Genomic DNA, 18,069 nt, shown 5'->3' on the forward strand with positions numbered 1-18,069 from the left:
TTCCCCTCCTTCCCTCATTTCCAGAGGCTGATGGTCCAAGACCCCAAGTACCCGCCCCAAAACTTCAGGGTAAACTCAGCACGCATGAGTTCATATGCAAGCAGCTGGAGGACTAAAGAGAAAGCATGTTTATAGCTGCTCAAGAGGAGAGGATGGCTTGGAGTACATTTAAGCATTTACAGTTGTCTGAGGTCCAGCTGCGGCAAGACAGGCTCTCTGGACAACCACGTCACGAAGCTGTTAGGGTTGAGGAAATCTTCTCTGAGAGATAACTTTTTACAACCTTGCGTCTATGAGGCTGGTCTCCTCTGAGCTATCAAATGCTGGTGCTCTGTGATTTGGGATCGAGGCAGGGAGGCTGAGACCAGGAAGCCAGCACTTTATTATTCCAAGCCGACTTTCCAGAGCTAAGCTGCATGCGAAGATTCTGCTCTGACATCAACTCACTCCTCTCCAAAGGTCCAGAGCGGCGTCAGGAAACCTTCCATGCATATATCTGCTGTCACCATCCCCCCAAGGATGATTAAAGTTTGGAGGTTCAGGCCAGCGACCACTTTGGATAATTGCATCCTATCTCTCTGCTACTCTTCTCCGATGTCTGTCCTTCTTGTCTGGCCTGGCCTGACTGTTTTAATCAGTCAAGTGCCTCTCCTCTTACCATCCCCCAACTAGGGAAAGGTACCCTATGAAAACGGGCTGCCCATAACCTGACAGTCCCAGTCAGGAACCCCGTGCCCAGGCCTGCCATGCACTCCGTGGCCTGGCCTCCTGCTATCTTCCCTTCTGGCTGGTCTTTCTGTTTGGGGCCTTTTCTCACCCTTTGGACTTCAGCACACCTTCTTTCTCCAACTTGGACCTTTTCCCTCTTTATTCAACCTCTTCTCAGACTCTCCTCTGATTTTGCTGCCCTTGCCCGCTCTGGGTCCAAGACGGCCTTGGGGACCTTATCCATGGCCGTGTGCCCTTGGGCAGTTCCCCACCTGAGTCACCCTGGTCTGAAAGATTGACTTGGCCTCTTCTGGTCCCAGTGCCCTGGAGACTCTGGGTTTACTGGACGGACAACAAGAGCCTCAAAGCTCGCAGCTGTCAGTGTCCTTGGCCACCCGTCTGCCTAGGTCTGTCTGCACTGTGCAGCGTCTTTCTGTGCCACTTCACAGAAAGAGCGCTGGGCTTGAAGCCAGAAATCTGATGTCCAAAACCATAGTTCTGCCATTAAGTGGCCGGGCAACCTTGAGTCAGTGAGAGTCCCCCCCTAGGAACTCAGTTTCTTCAACAGTTTAATGAGAAGCTTGAACCAGACAACCTTCAAGTCACCTACCAGAGCCACACCTCTCCAAACCAACCACTCGATGCCAGAGAGAGGGCCTGGGTGCCCAGCCAGGCTGAGCACACGGGCAGCTTCAGCATGGGATGACCCCTCGTTTGTGGGCACCGGCTGTCCTCACATCGGGGCAATGATAAGAGTAACAGTAATGGTATTTACTAACCGGACACCTGGACTCAGTCACTGGCCAACCATTTGCAAGCATTTTTCATTTAATCCTCCTATCAGCCTATGAGATGGGTACTAGCATTATCCTGATTACACAGACGAGGAAACGGAGGCTTAGAAATAGTTAACAGTGGGGCTTCCCTGGTGGCGCAGTGGTTGGGAGTCTGCCTGCCAATGCAGGGGACACGGGTTTGTGCCCTGGTCGGGGAAGATCCCACGTGCCACGGAGCAGCTGGGCCCATGAGCCATGGCTGCTGAGCCTGCGCGTCCAGAGCCTGTGCTCCGCAGTGAGAGGCCCGTGTACAGAAAAAAAAAAAAAAAAAATAGTTAATAATGTTCCCAAGCTACCAGCTGCTAAGAGGTAGAGCCAGGGTTTGCACAAAGTGGCTTCTTGCCCAAGTGGAAAGAGACCCCTGGGGACCCGGGCAGCCCCACCCTAGGGGGCTCCAGAGTGGGAATGCCAGAGCCGAGGCTGTGCTCACCCCAGAGAACTACTGAATGCTCAGGCCTTTTCCACAGGCAACAAACCGCCCCATCGTCCCTAGTCTACGGTCTGTCCGATATTGAAGGAAACCCGGCACCCCTGTGTTCCTCTGACTTCTCCTCTCCACAGTGAACATCTTCCACAACTTCTCAGCACAGGACCACGGCATTGTTGGACTGAAAGAAACACATCCCTCTGCATATCTACACTCCTTTTTTAGATATATAAAGAGCGGTTTCCAGAAGGTCACCATGTCCATCTAAGCCGAGGGAGGCCAACATGACAGCATACTAAAAGCTTATGTTTCCAATTTGGGCAACCTGGGTCTGAAGCCTGGCCTGGCATCTCCGTAGCTCGGAGACCTCTGTCTTTTTGCTTTGATGCGTTCTCTCTCTTTTTCTTCCCCCCATGAGTGCCCGCAATCACTCTCACTCTCTCGTCTCCCTAACGTTCTCATAACATGGGGATAATAAAAGTATTTACTTTATATATGTGTATATTTTAAAGCCTTTATTGAATTTGTTACAATATGACTTTTGTTTTATGTTTTGGTTTTTTGGCCCCGAGGCATGTGGGATCTTAACTCCCTGACCAGGGACCGAACCCACACCCCCTGCATTGGAAGGCGAAGTCTTATTAACCACTGGACCGCCAGGGAAGTCCCTAACTTTATATATTTTTGTAAGGAAAGTGTTCATGTAAAACCATGAGCATGGCACACAGTAAGTGCTCAACAAATTTCTTTCTTTCTAACACTCGTGCTGGACCTAGTCCCCGGTCCTGATGTCTCGTCTAGCAGTTGCTGTCATAACTGCAGTCTCTGAGGTCTTGGGGAAACTGCTTCTCTCCCAGCTCTCAGCCCCAAATGAAACTCCCACTTAAATACCACCTCTGCCAGTGCAGGGTCCAAGCCTGAAGCGCCTGTGTGCTTCCTGGGCCTGGCGCAGAGCACCCACCCAACAGCAACGAGCTTCCCAGACGTGCACTTTCGAGACAGATCATCTGTACACCACCAAGAGGGAGCAATGAATCCAGGTGTGCATCTGCACAGATGGAGGGGGCGTTTCGTGGGGTTACGATGCCGGAGGGCTCCCTGGGGCTCTGGAGCCAGGCAGACCCGGATGCGAAGCCCTGTTCCAGCAATTCTACGTGCCTAATGGGGCTTGGGTGATAATGGGAGGAAACTGGCTCTGCACATACTACCCAGGGCTGGCAACCATCACTTTTAATGTATTGTCCATTAAGTGAGATAGAAGCAATCAATGGATCCGTGAGAAGGCACACAAGGCAGGTGGCTGGATAGAGGGAGAAAAGGAAGGGATAGAGAGAGGACAATTCTTTTGTTGTTTTGGAAGTTGAACAGACTTTGCCTAATGCTGGTTTGAGGAAGGGGTAGATTCCTTTTCCCAGGATGAAAAAGTCGGCTATTAGAAATGGGCTACCTGGGAACTGGGAGGCATTGCTGAGCAGAAGGGAAGCCAAAGAGAGGTCCATGGAACTGGGGTCACACTGTTGAACCCCTACCCTGTGCGCTCTATATACATTATGTTATTTTATTCTTAAATTTGCTTTTCTTTTTTTTTTTTTTTTTTGCGGTACGTGGGCCTCTCACTGTTGTGGCCTCTCCCGTTGTGGAGCACAGGCTCCAGACGCGCAGGCTCAGCGGCCATGGCTCACGGGCCCAGCCGCTCCGCAGCATGTAGGATCCTCCTGGACTGGGGCACGAACCCGTGTCCCCTGCATCGGCAGGCGGACTCTCAACCACTGCGCCACCAGGGAAGCCCTAAATTTGCTTTTTTAAATCCCATTGTGAGCCCCACTTACAGATGAGAAAGCTAAGGCTTAGAGAAGGTAAACTGTACATCCAAGGTCACACAGCCAGGCGCGGGGTGTGCTGTGAAGCCCTTCCCTCCTCATCATCACTCCTCGCTGGGCACCACCGAGGAACCAGGAACAGCGGGAAACTTTCTAAACTGAACCGCACTCTTTCCCATCTCTGGCAGCTGAGAGATATTCACATACACTCCTTGTACCTCCATCCTCTCTGGTTCATTTCTTTCCTCCGTCTGGTCATCATAAGACAGCCCGGCCATTGCTCAGGGGGAGACTCGGGCTGCAGAGGGACAGGGCTGTCTGTCCGCTCCTGTCCCTGGGGACCCTCCGCATGGGGCTGCCAGCACCAAGCTGGGCCCCCATTTGTCACTGAGGTCAGTGTCTCACTCTGCATGGCTGCGGGGACCGGGACTTGCTTGCTCCAAACCTGCCCTCGAGCCATTTGGTGGCCCGAGGATCCCAGGATGCTCGCCCCTCATTACCCGGACATGCTCAGCAGCAGAGCGTGTGCTGAGCGCTGACGTCTGTCATGCTGACCTTGGGCTGGTAATGCGGGGACCGGCCGGGGGCGAGGCGTGCGTGGCAGTAGCAATCTCTCTGCTTGGTTGAGCTCACCAAGGAAGAAAACAATAGTTGCTTCTTTCACTGGTGGTGGTGGTTTTTGTCACAAATATCTCTACTTCAGGGGCAGTGAGATCCATCTGCTGTATAACTTGTGCGTCAGAATATTAGGAAGAACGTATCGCTCTGGCTTCCCAGGCTCTTTGCAAAAATTGCTCTGGCCTGTGATGCTCAGAAAACACACCCAGAAGGTCTGGTGAGGGCAGGGCAGGGAGAAGAGATGGAACAGGATGCCTGATCCAGGCACCTCATTGGTCCAAGGGGCCTCATCAGTCAGCCTTTCTCATACGCAGCTCTCACGCTATCAGCCCCTAGCTCAGAAGCCTGCTACGGCTCCCCATGCCCTCTGCACTGAGTCGTAACTCCATCCCTGAGCCTCGATGGGTCTACAGTATATAGCCCCACCCATCTCTCTCTCGACTTGCTGCTGCTAAACGCAATACGCCTATTAAGACCTCCAAACCCTCATTCTCCTATTGAGCTTGTCATTTCTATTCCCTCCTTCTCCAAATCGCAAGATTTCTTCCAAAGTCTACCCAATTTTTGCCTCTATCTTTCACTGGCTCTGATTATGCCACAGGACAGCTTCTTTCTTCAAGCCTGGTGCAGTATTAACTCTTTCCGTTATTTCTAACGTTTGCACAATGCTCTTTGTTGAACATCTTCTAGACACACACAGATGCATGGGTGTGTGTGTATATAAAACCCCAAACCAAGAAAAATAAAATTAAAATAAATAGGTTAGGCAAACATAAATCATGAAGAAGTACAGTAAAGAGCTAATTCTTATTATTTCTCTTAAGTGCCTGGATAATCTTACTGCAAATCATATCATTATTTTTAAAAACTATGATATACTCAATGCAAACCCCAAAGGGCACTTTGGAGAGAAGCCAGGCTATAGGTTTATATTCTTCCCATTTTCAAATAAAATGCAAAAGAAAAAAAACTAGTGATCATTTTAATGAGCCTTTAAATAAATTCTTGGCTAGAGCACGGCAGCAATTTATACAGGGGACCACATGCATATATTTGCCGAGAAAGGGACTTTGTGACTAAAGAGTGAATTTCCAAGAATTACTCTAGATTCCTTTCCTTTAAGTGATTAGTTTGAATTGAACCACACTTCACATCCACTCCATCACTGGGTCACACTTGCAAAGGCAAATGGAAACTTGTAAACCAGTGTCTGCCCCTTCATTGATCCACCTCTCTTCCGACTTCTTAACTTGCCTTTGTTCTGATTTCTCAGGCCCTGAAGAAGTCAGATACTTTCACTTTCGGGGGGTTTCCTTTCTGGTTCTTTTTCTGAACATACCAAGAAGAAAAAGGTTTGAACTTGGAAGCAGTAAATGAAGACGGTTTGGTCCAAGTTCTGTTCTTTTCCTTTTTTTCACTCCTTCCTCTCACACATTTCCCCCTAAACTCAACTTCCGAAAGACTGCTCTAGCCTCTCGGTAACTGTTAATTTATGAGGCAAGAAAAACGAGGTGGTTGTGAATTAACAAGAGTGGGACCATTTCTCTCCATCAGCAGAATAATCAATCTCTCTCAGGCAGTCAGCAGGTTTGGTTTTAAAAGAGAGGGAAGACGACTGGAAAAACGCAGGTGGCGGCACGCCTCCTAGACAGGGCAGGATGTGAGACTCTTAAAAACCCAGGGTTCTGGGGTCTACAACCTCCTCAAGGAAACTAAGAAGCAGGGAGCCCAGCAGGGGAGGCCCAGCAGCCCTGTGGATGGCCTGCAGGGTCCCTGGATTCCAGGGTGTGGTCCTGAGGGCAGCTCCATATGAGGGGTCCCTTTCTGTAGCTGGTTTCCTGCAAAAAAATATGACGTTTCTCATTTTATCCTAATTATGGTCCCAGAAAGAGGGGATAGGTAAACAGCTTGAGAAACGGAGGCTCAGACAAGTTAAATGACTTTTCCAAAGCCCAACAGCTAATGAAGAGAAAGGTCTAAACCAGAAATCCTGATTTCTTCCCTGACACTCTGCCCCAGGGGACCTAGTCTCACTTCTTTGATAGCCATTTGCCTTGGGCACCCTACTCAACCATCCTGTGCTTCCAATGTGCTCAAGGCAGTTTGGATTCCAGACCCTTGATTTCTCATCCAGGTTCATCTGAAATGGGATTCCAGCTGCAATACTGCTCAGGCTTTGAGACCAGAGAGATGGGAAGCTATGGATGTTTGCACGAAGCCTACAGCTTATAACACACGCTCACTGAGATGGGCAGGGAGTACATATTCCCAACTGTTCCCTACCTGCACCCACCCCGGTCCCCAGCCCGGGTTCTCCACCAGATCTGTGTGCTCCAGCTGTCAACAGCCCATGGGCTGAACAGAGAACACTGCACTAGGAGTCAGCAGACCCAGTGCCAGCACTGGCTCTGCTGCAAATGACTTCATGACCTCGGGCAAGCCCACAGGTGGTCTCTTCTGTTAAATGAGGGCCTGCCTAGACAGTCTCTGAGGGCCCTTTTATTCCCAACACGTGGTGAGTCTAAGAATTAAATATGAGTGAAAGTGAGTTACACGAGCACGTTAGACCAAGGTAAGTGACCATCAGCAACGAAATTTGAGCAGGTCGAACGGACCTTCATCAAACCTTCATCATCTGCAAATGGACTAATGATAGCACCAACATCGTAGAGTTGCTGGTGAAGTATTCAATGAGTTAATTCACATAAAGCATTTAGAATAATTTTTGGCACATAGTAAAAATTCTCAACACCTGCTAGCTGCTGCCCCTCCCCCTCCTCACCATTATTATTGTCATTCTTTTTTTTTTTTTTGAGGTATGCGGGCCTCTCACTGTTGTGGCCTCTCCCGTTGCGGAGCACAGGCTCCGGACGCGCAGGCCCAGCGGCCATGGCTCACGGGTCCAGCCGCCCTGCGGCATGTGGGATCTTCCCGGACCGGGGCACGAACGCGTGTCCCCTGCATCGGCAGGCGGACTCTCAACCACTGCGCCACCAGGGAAGCCCTACTGTCATTCTTATTATTTTCATAAACACTTGTTACCTTGGAAACAGAAATGAATATTAGCGCTAAGAGGGATTTCTCTTACTTGCTCTTTAAATATAGCTTACTGTGCACATTTTCTGAAGGAAGAAAGCAGGGTCCACAGAGATGAGGTGCCTGGTTGAGGCTGTAGGAAGTAGGTGGCCACAAAGGCAGAAGTGTGATGCAGCAGAGCTGGTCCCTTGCCTGCTACTGTGACACTTGGTGTCCTCACCCCCGGGTTGCCAGAACAGATGCAGACAGCATCTCTAGCTCCCTTTCCTGCCGGAGGAGGGCTGTGCACGCCTGGGTGAGCACAGTGAGGCTCTTGGGAAGCTGCATCAGCTCATGCTGAGGGAACCCCTCAATTGTGCCACGGAGGATGCTGCAGTTCTGAGTTCCACCAGCAGAGACAGCAGCTTTCAGGGAACCGCCCACCTTCTGAACAAGGAACTGGGACTTCAGAAGAGCTGGCCGGAATGGGAGGGCTTATCTGGCCAATGTGTGGCCATAAAACCAGGAGCTTTGGGGACCACCCCTTCCAAGGACTAGCCACCTGGCTATCCATCGAGCCCAAGGTCCACAGTTGCGTACATATCACCATGTAGCCCTCTGAGAGGCACAGTCCAAACGGTGGTCATCCAGACCATCTAGGCTGGAAGGAGCCTCAAAAAGTAGAGGACCCACCCTTGCCACTGTACAAATAGGGAAACGGAGGCTCTGCAAGGGAGATGGCTTACTCAAGAACACCCCGTCACCCAGGGGCAGAAAACCAGGACCAGAAAGAAGACGTCTGCCGCCTTCTCCTACTCTGATGGTCTTACTCTGAACTGACACAAAAGGTCCCTCTGAATTGCAGAACCTTCTATGTGATTCCTCTGAATCAAAGGGAGGTCTCTGCGAGCCATGCTCAGCTTAATTTATCTCACTCGGATCATAAAAGCATCCCTGCAGGCCCCCAGCAAGAGCAGCTTCTAAGTGTTACCCTTATTCTGTTGCCCCGAAGACCACGTTGCAAATACCAACTCTTCACCTGGAGAATTACTTACTACTCAGGTCATGGCACATGACACCAACTGGATACAAGGATTAAAGTAGATTTGGGACAGCCTGCCAGGCCCCACACCCTGAACTCCACATCCTAGCCCGTCTAACACATTTCGAAATACATAAGTTTCACGTGAAAATACACAGAGAAAAATCTGTTAAGAAAATCAGGAACTGATGACAATGATGGTGTGGCTGTAATGAGCCCTTGTTCTCGCAGGGCGACAGTCATCTATCTGGAGCTTAGATTACAGAGCGGTTGCTGCAGTCCCCACCTGGCCAACATCTCTCATGGACATTACCTGCCTGGCCCTTGTCTGCATTTGCGATTGAGTCCCTAGGTCTATGCAAGCAGTTGTTTTCTGTGTGCATCTCGTCTGCCCAAATAGACTGCACATTTCTGAAAGCCGGAAACTCCCATCCAAAATACTTTGCTCGGAGCTAGACACTTGACAGATAGTTTAATAGCCTAAAATTATCTTTCCACATTCTTTTTTTGCTTTGCTTTAGTGTAAGAGATTTTAATATCTGTGAATTGAAAGTGTACTATCTTAGAGCTGACCTTCCCTGACCCCTCCAACGATCTCAGGAGACATGGTGAAGGAAAGCAGGGGTCCAAGATCTTAAGAGTCTGTGTTTTGTTTTGCTTAGAGGTTTTCCATTGTGTCAAAGATTGCTCAGGGTTATGCCGCTGTATTGAGAGACTGACACGGGAATAACCAACACCTGACCACACACACAATGCCTCTTAACAGCTTGACAAAGGCAGCCTGCTCATCGGAGAAATCTGACTGGTAATTCCCACTGTATTTCTGCAGGGTAGCCTGGAAGTAATTATCCTTCTCCCTGGTAAATCAGTTAGGAAAGGAGGATCTAACACTCCTCTCCTCCTCCAAAAAACTGCTAATCCTCTAACAGTAATGGGCAGAAAACCCCAGGCAACAGAGTTACTATGAATAGAGACATGAATGCACTCACCTGGTCTTTTTACCTGTGGCAGGGGCAGCCGAGCTGAGGCAGGTCAGAGTAGAGAGCATGCCCTGTGTGGTCAGACAGAGGTGGATGGACCACCTCAGACAGAGGTGGTCAGACAGAGGTGGTCTAGCTACTTTAGAGAAAGCAAATGGCTCATCTGCCTGAGCCTCAACTTCTTCACCTGCCAAACGGGAACAAAACTACCAGGTTCAGGGGATTAAGAGTGAAACTTAGAGTATAGAAGTGAACTTAGCCTAGTGCCCAGAACTTATTAGGAGCTCAATTTTAAAAAGTCTTTATCCTCTTCTGACGCCAGCCCTTATGGTCCTCCCGCCTTCCTCCATCCCCACACAGGCGCACACACCTCTACCCTGCAGTAATTTGATCACATTTGATCACATTCCCTGGCAGTCAGGACTTTTGTCTGCTCTGTCATTTCCAAAACACTCTTTCCAAATCTGCAGGTGTCAGCCGTTTTCGAGCCAGAGCAATTAGGCCATAACAGGCCTGCATTTCTCCATCCACTCAAAGATTTGCTCTTAAACAGATACCTGTGTCTAAGCTAAGCCCCTCCCTTGTTGAGGCACAAAGACTTCAGCCTGTTTGTACAAAGCACAGTGCTGGTAAATGCAGGCTTGACCTCGGCACATGCCATTCTGCATGGGCCTAGGGACAGAGTCAGCTGACAGTCATGAGTTCTAGGAACCCAGGGACGTTTATCTCCTGCAAAGGGAAGGGGAGGCTGTGAGCAGAGCCCTCCTCCAGAGGCGAGCCTCACATCCACATGGGGAACTAATGCAGTGCTCTTCGTGTTCAAAGTGCCAGACGCAGACATCACCCAGGCAATGGGCTAACTGGCCAGTGGCCAGAGAAAAGCAAACAGCAAGGGATGCAGAATCACATCAAAAACAAGTGGGGCTGGTCAACGCCATTAAAATAACGCCGATGCCCCATACCTTAGGATGGTCTAGAACACTTCAACTCAAGTAGCACCCAGCCCTTCATATCAATACTCTAATTTGGAAAAAAAACTAGTAGACACCACTAATCTAAATCTCAGCTTCCTTGAGGGAGTCCAGCATTGCCAGATGTATCCTAATTTGTCCCCCAAATCAACCTCTTGGAAAGATTGTTGCAGACTCACCATTTATAAGTAAAACAAGCTTGGTGTGATTTACATAGAGGCTATTTCCTTATCTTGCCTGCCTTCTAAAGTGCCTGGGACGACTGGCAATTATATAGATAAAATTATATAGATAATTTATACAGATAAATTATATAGATAAAGCTTCTAAAAGGAATCTAAGCATAGTTAACGCTAACTAAGGTTATTACTAGTAGGAGACTGTACACATGTTAACCACTTCTACTTTCAACCTAATAGCTTATTAGCTATCTCCATTTGGAGATTTTATGTTGTCAAAAAAGTGTTAAGACATCAACAATTAGCTTTGGGAACAACTATATAAATACAAGCACACTCTACTGTTTGGCTAGGGGTGACAGAACTCTGATGTACTCATAGCCTCCAAGGAAAGCAGTAGCCACCTGTTACATAAGTAACTCGTGAGGTGAAAAGCAAGTGTTTCGACAAGATGAACTGAAAAATCTGCTGCAAACGACTTCCGTTAGCTGGTTGATGAACATGAGCAGCTACCGATCATTTGAATGCTTTGAGAACCAAAAGAATCCTGCTTAATTCAAGCTCAGATGAGAATCCAGGTGACCAAAGCTTCAAACTCCAAGACATGTAAGCAGGACACGTAAAAAAAACCAAAACAGTTTCATTACAAGGTCATAATGGCCCAGAGTACCAGACCAATAAAGAAACAAATAAGAGTGTTTTCATTTCCATCTAACTGTCAGTTTGCCTGAGCGGCTTGAGAAGCATAGTCTAGTGAACTTGAATATTCTAGTGAAGAGAAAGTCACGAGGTAGAATATTTGTGCACCATCAGCACCCCAAGGCTCAGAATACAATCAAAGACACCAAATGAAACAGAATCTAATTTCATCTCTCCTCGGATGACTCAGAAAGTCCTTCAGGAGCACACAGTCTCCTTATGAAATTAATGTCTATTGGTATTTCCAAAATAAATAAATAAACAAATCCGTGATATTAGTCTATCTTTTGTCTGTTCCCTATCTGAGGGAAGAAAATGTCTGCACTTTTAACCTTCTGGGCGGCAGTGCCTCTTAAGGTGGGGTTTAACTGTGTCTTGGTGGTGTTTCTCTGAAAAGACATGCAAAACAGCCTAACTTTTGTCAACTGGGCAATAATTCCTGTGAGGAAGTGCTCCAGAGAGCCCATGGTCTGAACGTCACCTCTGGGAAGGAGAAATGGAGGTGCACTTCTGCACCAGTGGGCTCCAAATCCCAGCTTTATGATCCTTCTAACCCTGAGTATCTGCCTTACCCTGCCCTTTGTCTCCCACACTACTGAGCACCTCTAGATCATACTAAGAAGAGATAAAACAGTCAGGAGTGGAGAAAAATGGAAAAAAGACTGAATGAGATGTTATGAGTAGGAGTCCGATGGGAAACATACATGACAGATGACTACCAGAATGGATGCCAACAGGTGTGACCCTTCACGTGCCCCTTGGGAAAATCCTCATGAAGACAGCTGATCTATCACCTACACGAAGATGTGATTAATTCTGCTGTGGTCCAGACATAGGTCAGAGATCAGTGCTAAAGGACATCTGCCATGTGTCAAATACCCCCTTCTTGCTTCTCCCAGAGTGCAGACACCCCCTATGATTCCACCTGACCCCAAGTCACTGGGAGTTAAAAACCAACTGCCCATCCTGCTGCTGACCAGCTGAGTGACATGGGTGGGACATCTGTCCTCTGTGGGCTTCAGCTTCCTTCCTAATGAAGGGAGAAGGCAGAGGAAGAGTGGAGATAGATCATGGCTGACTTGATTCAGTCAAGTCTTATCATGTGTCCGTCATGGACATGGCTTCAATTCAAGGCCACGAAGCAACTGCCTCAACCTCCCCGGTCAGGACTAGACCATGAGTTTTCAAGCACGGGGCTGTGACTATACGGGAGGAAAAGGAGCAGAGCCTGGGCTGAAGCCAAGAAACCTACACTGAGCATCAGGAGTCCTGAGCTCTAACTGGCTCCATTCCGTACCTGGCTTTGGAGCCTTTTCTGGCTTCAGTTTCCTCATCTGGGAATTGAGACTATTGGTATAGATGAAAGATTCTCAACCAAGACTCCGTGGACATCTTGGGTCCAGAGGGGGGATTCAAGGTGTTCCTAAACACCTAAAAATTGTTTGCAAAATTTGGGGGGCATGTGTCCAGAGGGGAGCTCTAGAGCTTTAATCGCATTGGCAGAAGACTGCAGTTCAAAAACTACAAATAACTGCTTGTATCGATGAAATCTATGATCCCTTCCAGCTCTAACGTTCAGTAATTCAAATAACAATATGGAAAAATGGGGAAATGACAACCCTTTGGGACACAGCATTTATTTTCTAAAACCATCCATCATCCCAGGCCCCCTCCTCCCAGGAGGTCTCAGTGACCAAAGTCTGACCTTATATGATTTCACCCACGTCCTGGCTGTTAAGTGAAGAGGAAAGACAGAAAAGAAGAGGCCAGCAGAGCCAGTGTGCTCCCCTGAGCCTCAGAAGGAGCTCTGGAGCAAGTGGAAGAATCCAGGGGCTGCCTATCCTTCCCTTGGAGGAAACCGACTCCCTCTTTACAAGGAGCTCTCTGAAAACAGAGCAGCAAAAAGGAGGCTATAGGAGGACTCGGCTCTGGAGTCAAGCAGACCCATTTTCAAATCCCAGGTCTGTTGCTCACCATGTTATCTGTTACTGTCTGGCATTAGGCTAGACAGTTACTTAATCTCCCCGAGCTTCAGTTTCTTTGTCTGTAAAATGGGGACAGTAGTCATTTCTACCCCAGAGATTCACTGTGAGGATAAATGAGCTAAGGTGTGTGAAGCACACACCGCCATCCTTGGCTGAGAGGAACCCCTTACGTGGTTATATAGTTTTATTATTGTTATCTTTGTTGTTATTATTATTGCTACTAGGCAGTTGTTAGAATTACAATGTCTGTGGTGTTCTTGGCATATAAAATAGGCATTCTGTAGGTGACTCCACGGCTACTGGTTTTTTTCCTTAACTCCTAGGCCTTGGAAGCCCTGCCACTCCGCAGCGAATGCCCAGGACCCATTGACCACCCCCTCTCACCTTCCTTTTGTTGGTGGGATTGACGTAGAGGTAACTGAGGACAGTCTTCAAGCCCACTTTGTCATTGAGCTTTTCATAGGTGGCGCCGTAATCCGTTGATCTGCAGGTAGGAGAGAAAGAAAGAAAGGGAGAGATTGCTTTACCAAATGGGGGACTGTGTTTCAAGGGGAGCCCAGCTCTCCCCCGACCTGCATCTTTGTTCCCAAATCACACGAGTGCTTAAAGGTGTTCTTCAGAGATAAAAGGCCCCATTAATTTTAGAAGAGCAGTTAGACTGATGCAGCTGCCTACTACCTAAGCTCGCTGCCCTTTGCTCCCAGCCTTTCTCAGAACCTACCTTCCTGCCCTCTGGGCGGCTGCGAGTGACAGGAGCTGCCGGGGAGCCAGGCCACCTGCCACAATCAGCCCTCTGTCCCCGCGGGGCATTGCAGGGACCTTCTCCTGAGGTCCCTGGGTACAACCAACTTCACGCCCCTCCACTGAGTCTGAAGCCAAGGGCCCCTCAGAAAGGCAGGAAGCACTGTATCCAGGAGCTGTGGGGTCCAACGGCCAAATCGGGCCACAGCCGGCAGAGTCTGAGGCTTTACATGGGGAGCGATGGTGTGTCAGGGGGAAGAGCCAGCGACACTGGACTGCTGCCGATAGCTCATCACCCCAACGCTCCTGCTGGCCACCCGCCCCTCCTTGGGGCCTAATTTCCAGGGCTCTGACCTGGTACCAAGACCACGAGTCAGGGCTCAGAACAAAGGCGGGCCAACCAAGCCACAGGCTCCTTCCTCTGCATCCCGCCTTTCCACAGAGCAGGAGGGAGAGCGAGTACCCGACAATGGATTCAAGTAGCCGAAACCCCTGCTGCTCCCGCTTTGCTTCCCCACTCCCATCCCAGACACCTCCCTCCCTTTTCAGACCACCAGGAGCTTCAGGTTCTCACCCCCTTCCTGCCATCGCCTCCCTTGGCCAGACTCAGGAAACCTCTCCCACTGGAGCTTCAGAAGGCCACAGAGGCCCGTTCACTCTCTCTACGGTGAAGTGACCTCGTGGGTGCCTGCCTTCCGACGCCGGCCCTGTGTCCCCCTAGTAACTACCTGCCCCTATCTTTCCTTGGTCCTTTACCCACCTTCTAACTCTAATCTGCTTCTGCCTTGGCCCACAGATGAGTTTTATAAGTCTAGCAGCCAAGCTCTGCGATGACCTTTAAGAACTGTCTCCACCCCCATCCAACCTGGCAAATTCCATGTCCCAGGCCCGGCTTAAATACCCACCCTTACCTCTGGTTAAGGCTCCACTGGCCCTCTCCCTGGTTGCCACTCATTTCTCCTCTGCACCAGAACAAAGTTCCCCATCTGTTGTACACCCAAGGCACACACTGTACGTGCCCCTTTCATTTCCCCATATTGTCATGATGAGTTTCCTTATGTTCTGTTTCTCCAACCACAGTGTAAGCTCCTCAAGGACACGGAACTTCAGAGAACGCTATGGGGAGAGGAAAGAACATGAACTTGGGGCACACCAAAATCTCTGGTTACTTCCTAGATGGGCAGCTCCCTGGTCACATGACCATGTGCAGGTTACTTCACCTGCTGGAGCCTCAAATTTCTTATTTGGAAAAATGGGGATAATTTAATCTCACAAGGCATTTCTGAGGATGCAAAAATACAACACATGGGAAACCTCCGAACATGATGTAGGCATTCTGAAATGTCAAAAAACAAATGAAAATACAAAGGACGTTCACTTCTCCTTTCCCCAAACCATACAGAACCAGGTCTTATACATCATGCACGCTTGGCCCGTTTATTGAAAAAAAAAAAAATCAGTATTTCTAATCCCTCCCTAGGCTACAGGCCCCACGTGGTCATCGGTTATGCTAACTTTAATACTCAGCACCTCCCCCCCCGCCGCAAACTGACTTCTTATCTTCTGTCTCCTGTTTACCTTAGGCACTAGGACTCAATGCCAATGGGAGAAATCCTTGCCTTTATCTCTCGAACCCAGCTCAGTCCCCAAGTCTTAATGATTCTATCTCCTAAATAACTTAGACCCCCGATCTTCCCATTCTCATTCCAACGCTGTGGCTCACACATCATCGTTTTTGCAACGATTCCCCAACTGGACGCTCTTCTTCAGCCTTCTCCCCCTCCCACCAATCTCCATGCTGTCATTAGGTTATATATCAACCACACAGATCTGTCCACCTCACTCCGTGGTAGTAATTACCCACTGCCTGCACACAGTAAAGTTCTTTCTTCCAAGCTTAGTCTTGGAAAATCTGGTTATAACTTCCCTTACTAGACCTATTTCCAGCCACTTGCTCCTCTGCCCCTTGCTGTCCAGCCTCATTCAACTTCCCTGAATGTCCTACATTTTTGTGGCCTCCATTTCTGGCACATCATTCCCTTCTGCCTGAACTACCTCCAGCCTCTGTTTCCTCTACTTGGTAAACTTCTCTGCAATCTTCACACTCAACTCCAATACCACTCTCCTTCCAACTTTCTCACTGGGAAATTAATCACCATTTCCTTTGTGTCCTCATACCACCTTGTACATATTTCTATTCTAGCATTTATCCTATTGTGATCATGCTATTTTTAACCTGAGACTTTGCCCTTGACTATACCTTCCTAAGGGCAAAAGCCATTTCTCATAACAACCCAATGCCTTGCACCGTGCCTGGTACAAAGCAAGTACTGAATGTACTGATATTTGTATTGTTTTGCTTTGTCTTTATTTGCAAGAGTGAATGAACGACTGAACCTGTCCAAACCCACTCACAAGTTCCTGACCAACTGCTAACGTTTAGTGGTAGCTCAACAGAGAGCCACACCTAGAAAACACACCTGATACTTCTTCAGATACAACTTGCAGAATGGTAAGGTCTTTTAGTGCCAGGGAAAGATCTAGAATTAAGTTAAATGACACTAGAATTAAGGTGAAATGACCAATCACTCTGACCTCCTATCCTACCCAGGGCAGGGGAGAAGACACACCATAATCTCTACAGACTGTCAGCAGTGTATTTTTCTTAATACAAATAAAATATTTTATAGAACAAATTGCTTCTTGATTCTACACTCTTGAAGGCATAAAGATGGCACTGGGTGGGAAAAGAAAATTGAACTTGGAATCTGGAAATCTAGAGTCTAGAGTGATTCTGAAATGTACTCAAAGTGTCACCCTGGAAAGGTCAATTCTCTAAGCCTGCTAAAGAAAGCATTATTCTGACGCTTGTTAAAATGGAAAGGCAGACTTCATTCAGGACTATTACAATAGGTACAAGGACCACAGCAGTGAGGTTTTGAAGCAGAGGAGGGAGATTGGACTCCATTCCAAATACAACAAGGAAAAAGTGGGAATTTATAGCCAAAGAGAAGGGTGGGAGTCAGTGGATAGAACATTACTAAGAAGGTAGGGAAATTCTTTGCTAAGCCGACCCGACAGGATTCTCACTGAAGGCAGGTCAGGGTGGTCAGACGTCCCCTGGGGGATGGTGGAGGATGAGGAATTTGATCAGATATTGAGTATGATGAGATACTGCAAGGGGTTGAGGGGATCCTGGCTAAACTCACTTAGCAGAATTGTTGCTAAAAATGGGCTCTTTGAGGACATATCCGAGGACAGGGCCTAGCTGAAAAAGAGCTCGGAGGGTCCTGACTAGAGCTTGGTCAAGAAGAGAATCTTTGTCAAGCCCCATTCTATCATCACCACAACAGGTTTAACTCAGATAATCGTAAGGCCCCTTCTGGACTTGAAATCTTATTATCCCACCAGCACAGCGCTAAGCTGTTTCCAAAGAGCAACTTTTCCTCATGCTATATATAGCAAACATCTTACTTATAAGAGCTAAACTCTCAGGGCTCCCGGCATGACTGGTGTCACAACGAACTTCCTCCCCGCGTCCAAATAGCCCTCATCAAAGGCAGCGTACTTAGCAGGATGCACAGTCTCTCTTCCTGCAAGCCGCACAACCGAGTCCCACTGACTCTGCTGTCTTCCAAAAGTGGCTGCACAGGGTAAGGGCTTCCCAACACAGGATGCGCCACGGCTCAGCTTCCTCTGCTCCTCGGGCAGCTGCCGCTCATTCAGGCAAACAGAAACAAGTCTCACTCGGTGAGGACACCTCAAGGAGCCACTGAGCCCTGGGACCAAAGGAGGCCTGGTCTCTGCCCTTTCCAGCATGGAGGCCACACACCGCGTTGACCACAGAGTTCTGTGGGCCCCCTTCACCTGGGGTGAGGGGCAGCTGGCAGAGAGGCCTCAGCACCACTGCCAGAGCCAGCTGTGCCTGCAGAAGTCGCTTTGACAGGAAGGCAGACCATCCTCCACCTTGTGACTCCAGACATCTGCCGGCGGGGTCTCTCAGAGGAAGCAGGCTCATTTCCCCTAACTTAAAGCTAGTTTCCCAAAG

The 18,069-nt window shown here is 48.7% G+C and overlaps 1 protein-coding gene across 1 annotated transcript in view; it reads right to left on the minus strand.

The window, feature by feature from the left end:
• SORCS3 (sortilin related VPS10 domain containing receptor 3) overlaps positions 1–18,069 on the minus strand; it is a 580,427-nt gene that overhangs the window by 309,469 nt on the left and 252,889 nt on the right. Inside the window, exon 3 of the mRNA XM_033842145.2 lies at positions 13,665–13,764. Within this exon, the coding sequence (XP_033698036.1) occupies positions 13,665–13,764 (100 nt within the window). The remainder of the gene's footprint in view (positions 1–13,664; positions 13,765–18,069) is intronic.

Source organism: Tursiops truncatus, chromosome 16 (assembly GCF_011762595.2).
Source record: "Tursiops truncatus isolate mTurTru1 chromosome 16, mTurTru1.mat.Y, whole genome shotgun sequence".
Classification (NCBI taxonomy): Eukaryota; Metazoa; Chordata; class Mammalia; order Artiodactyla; family Delphinidae; genus Tursiops; species Tursiops truncatus.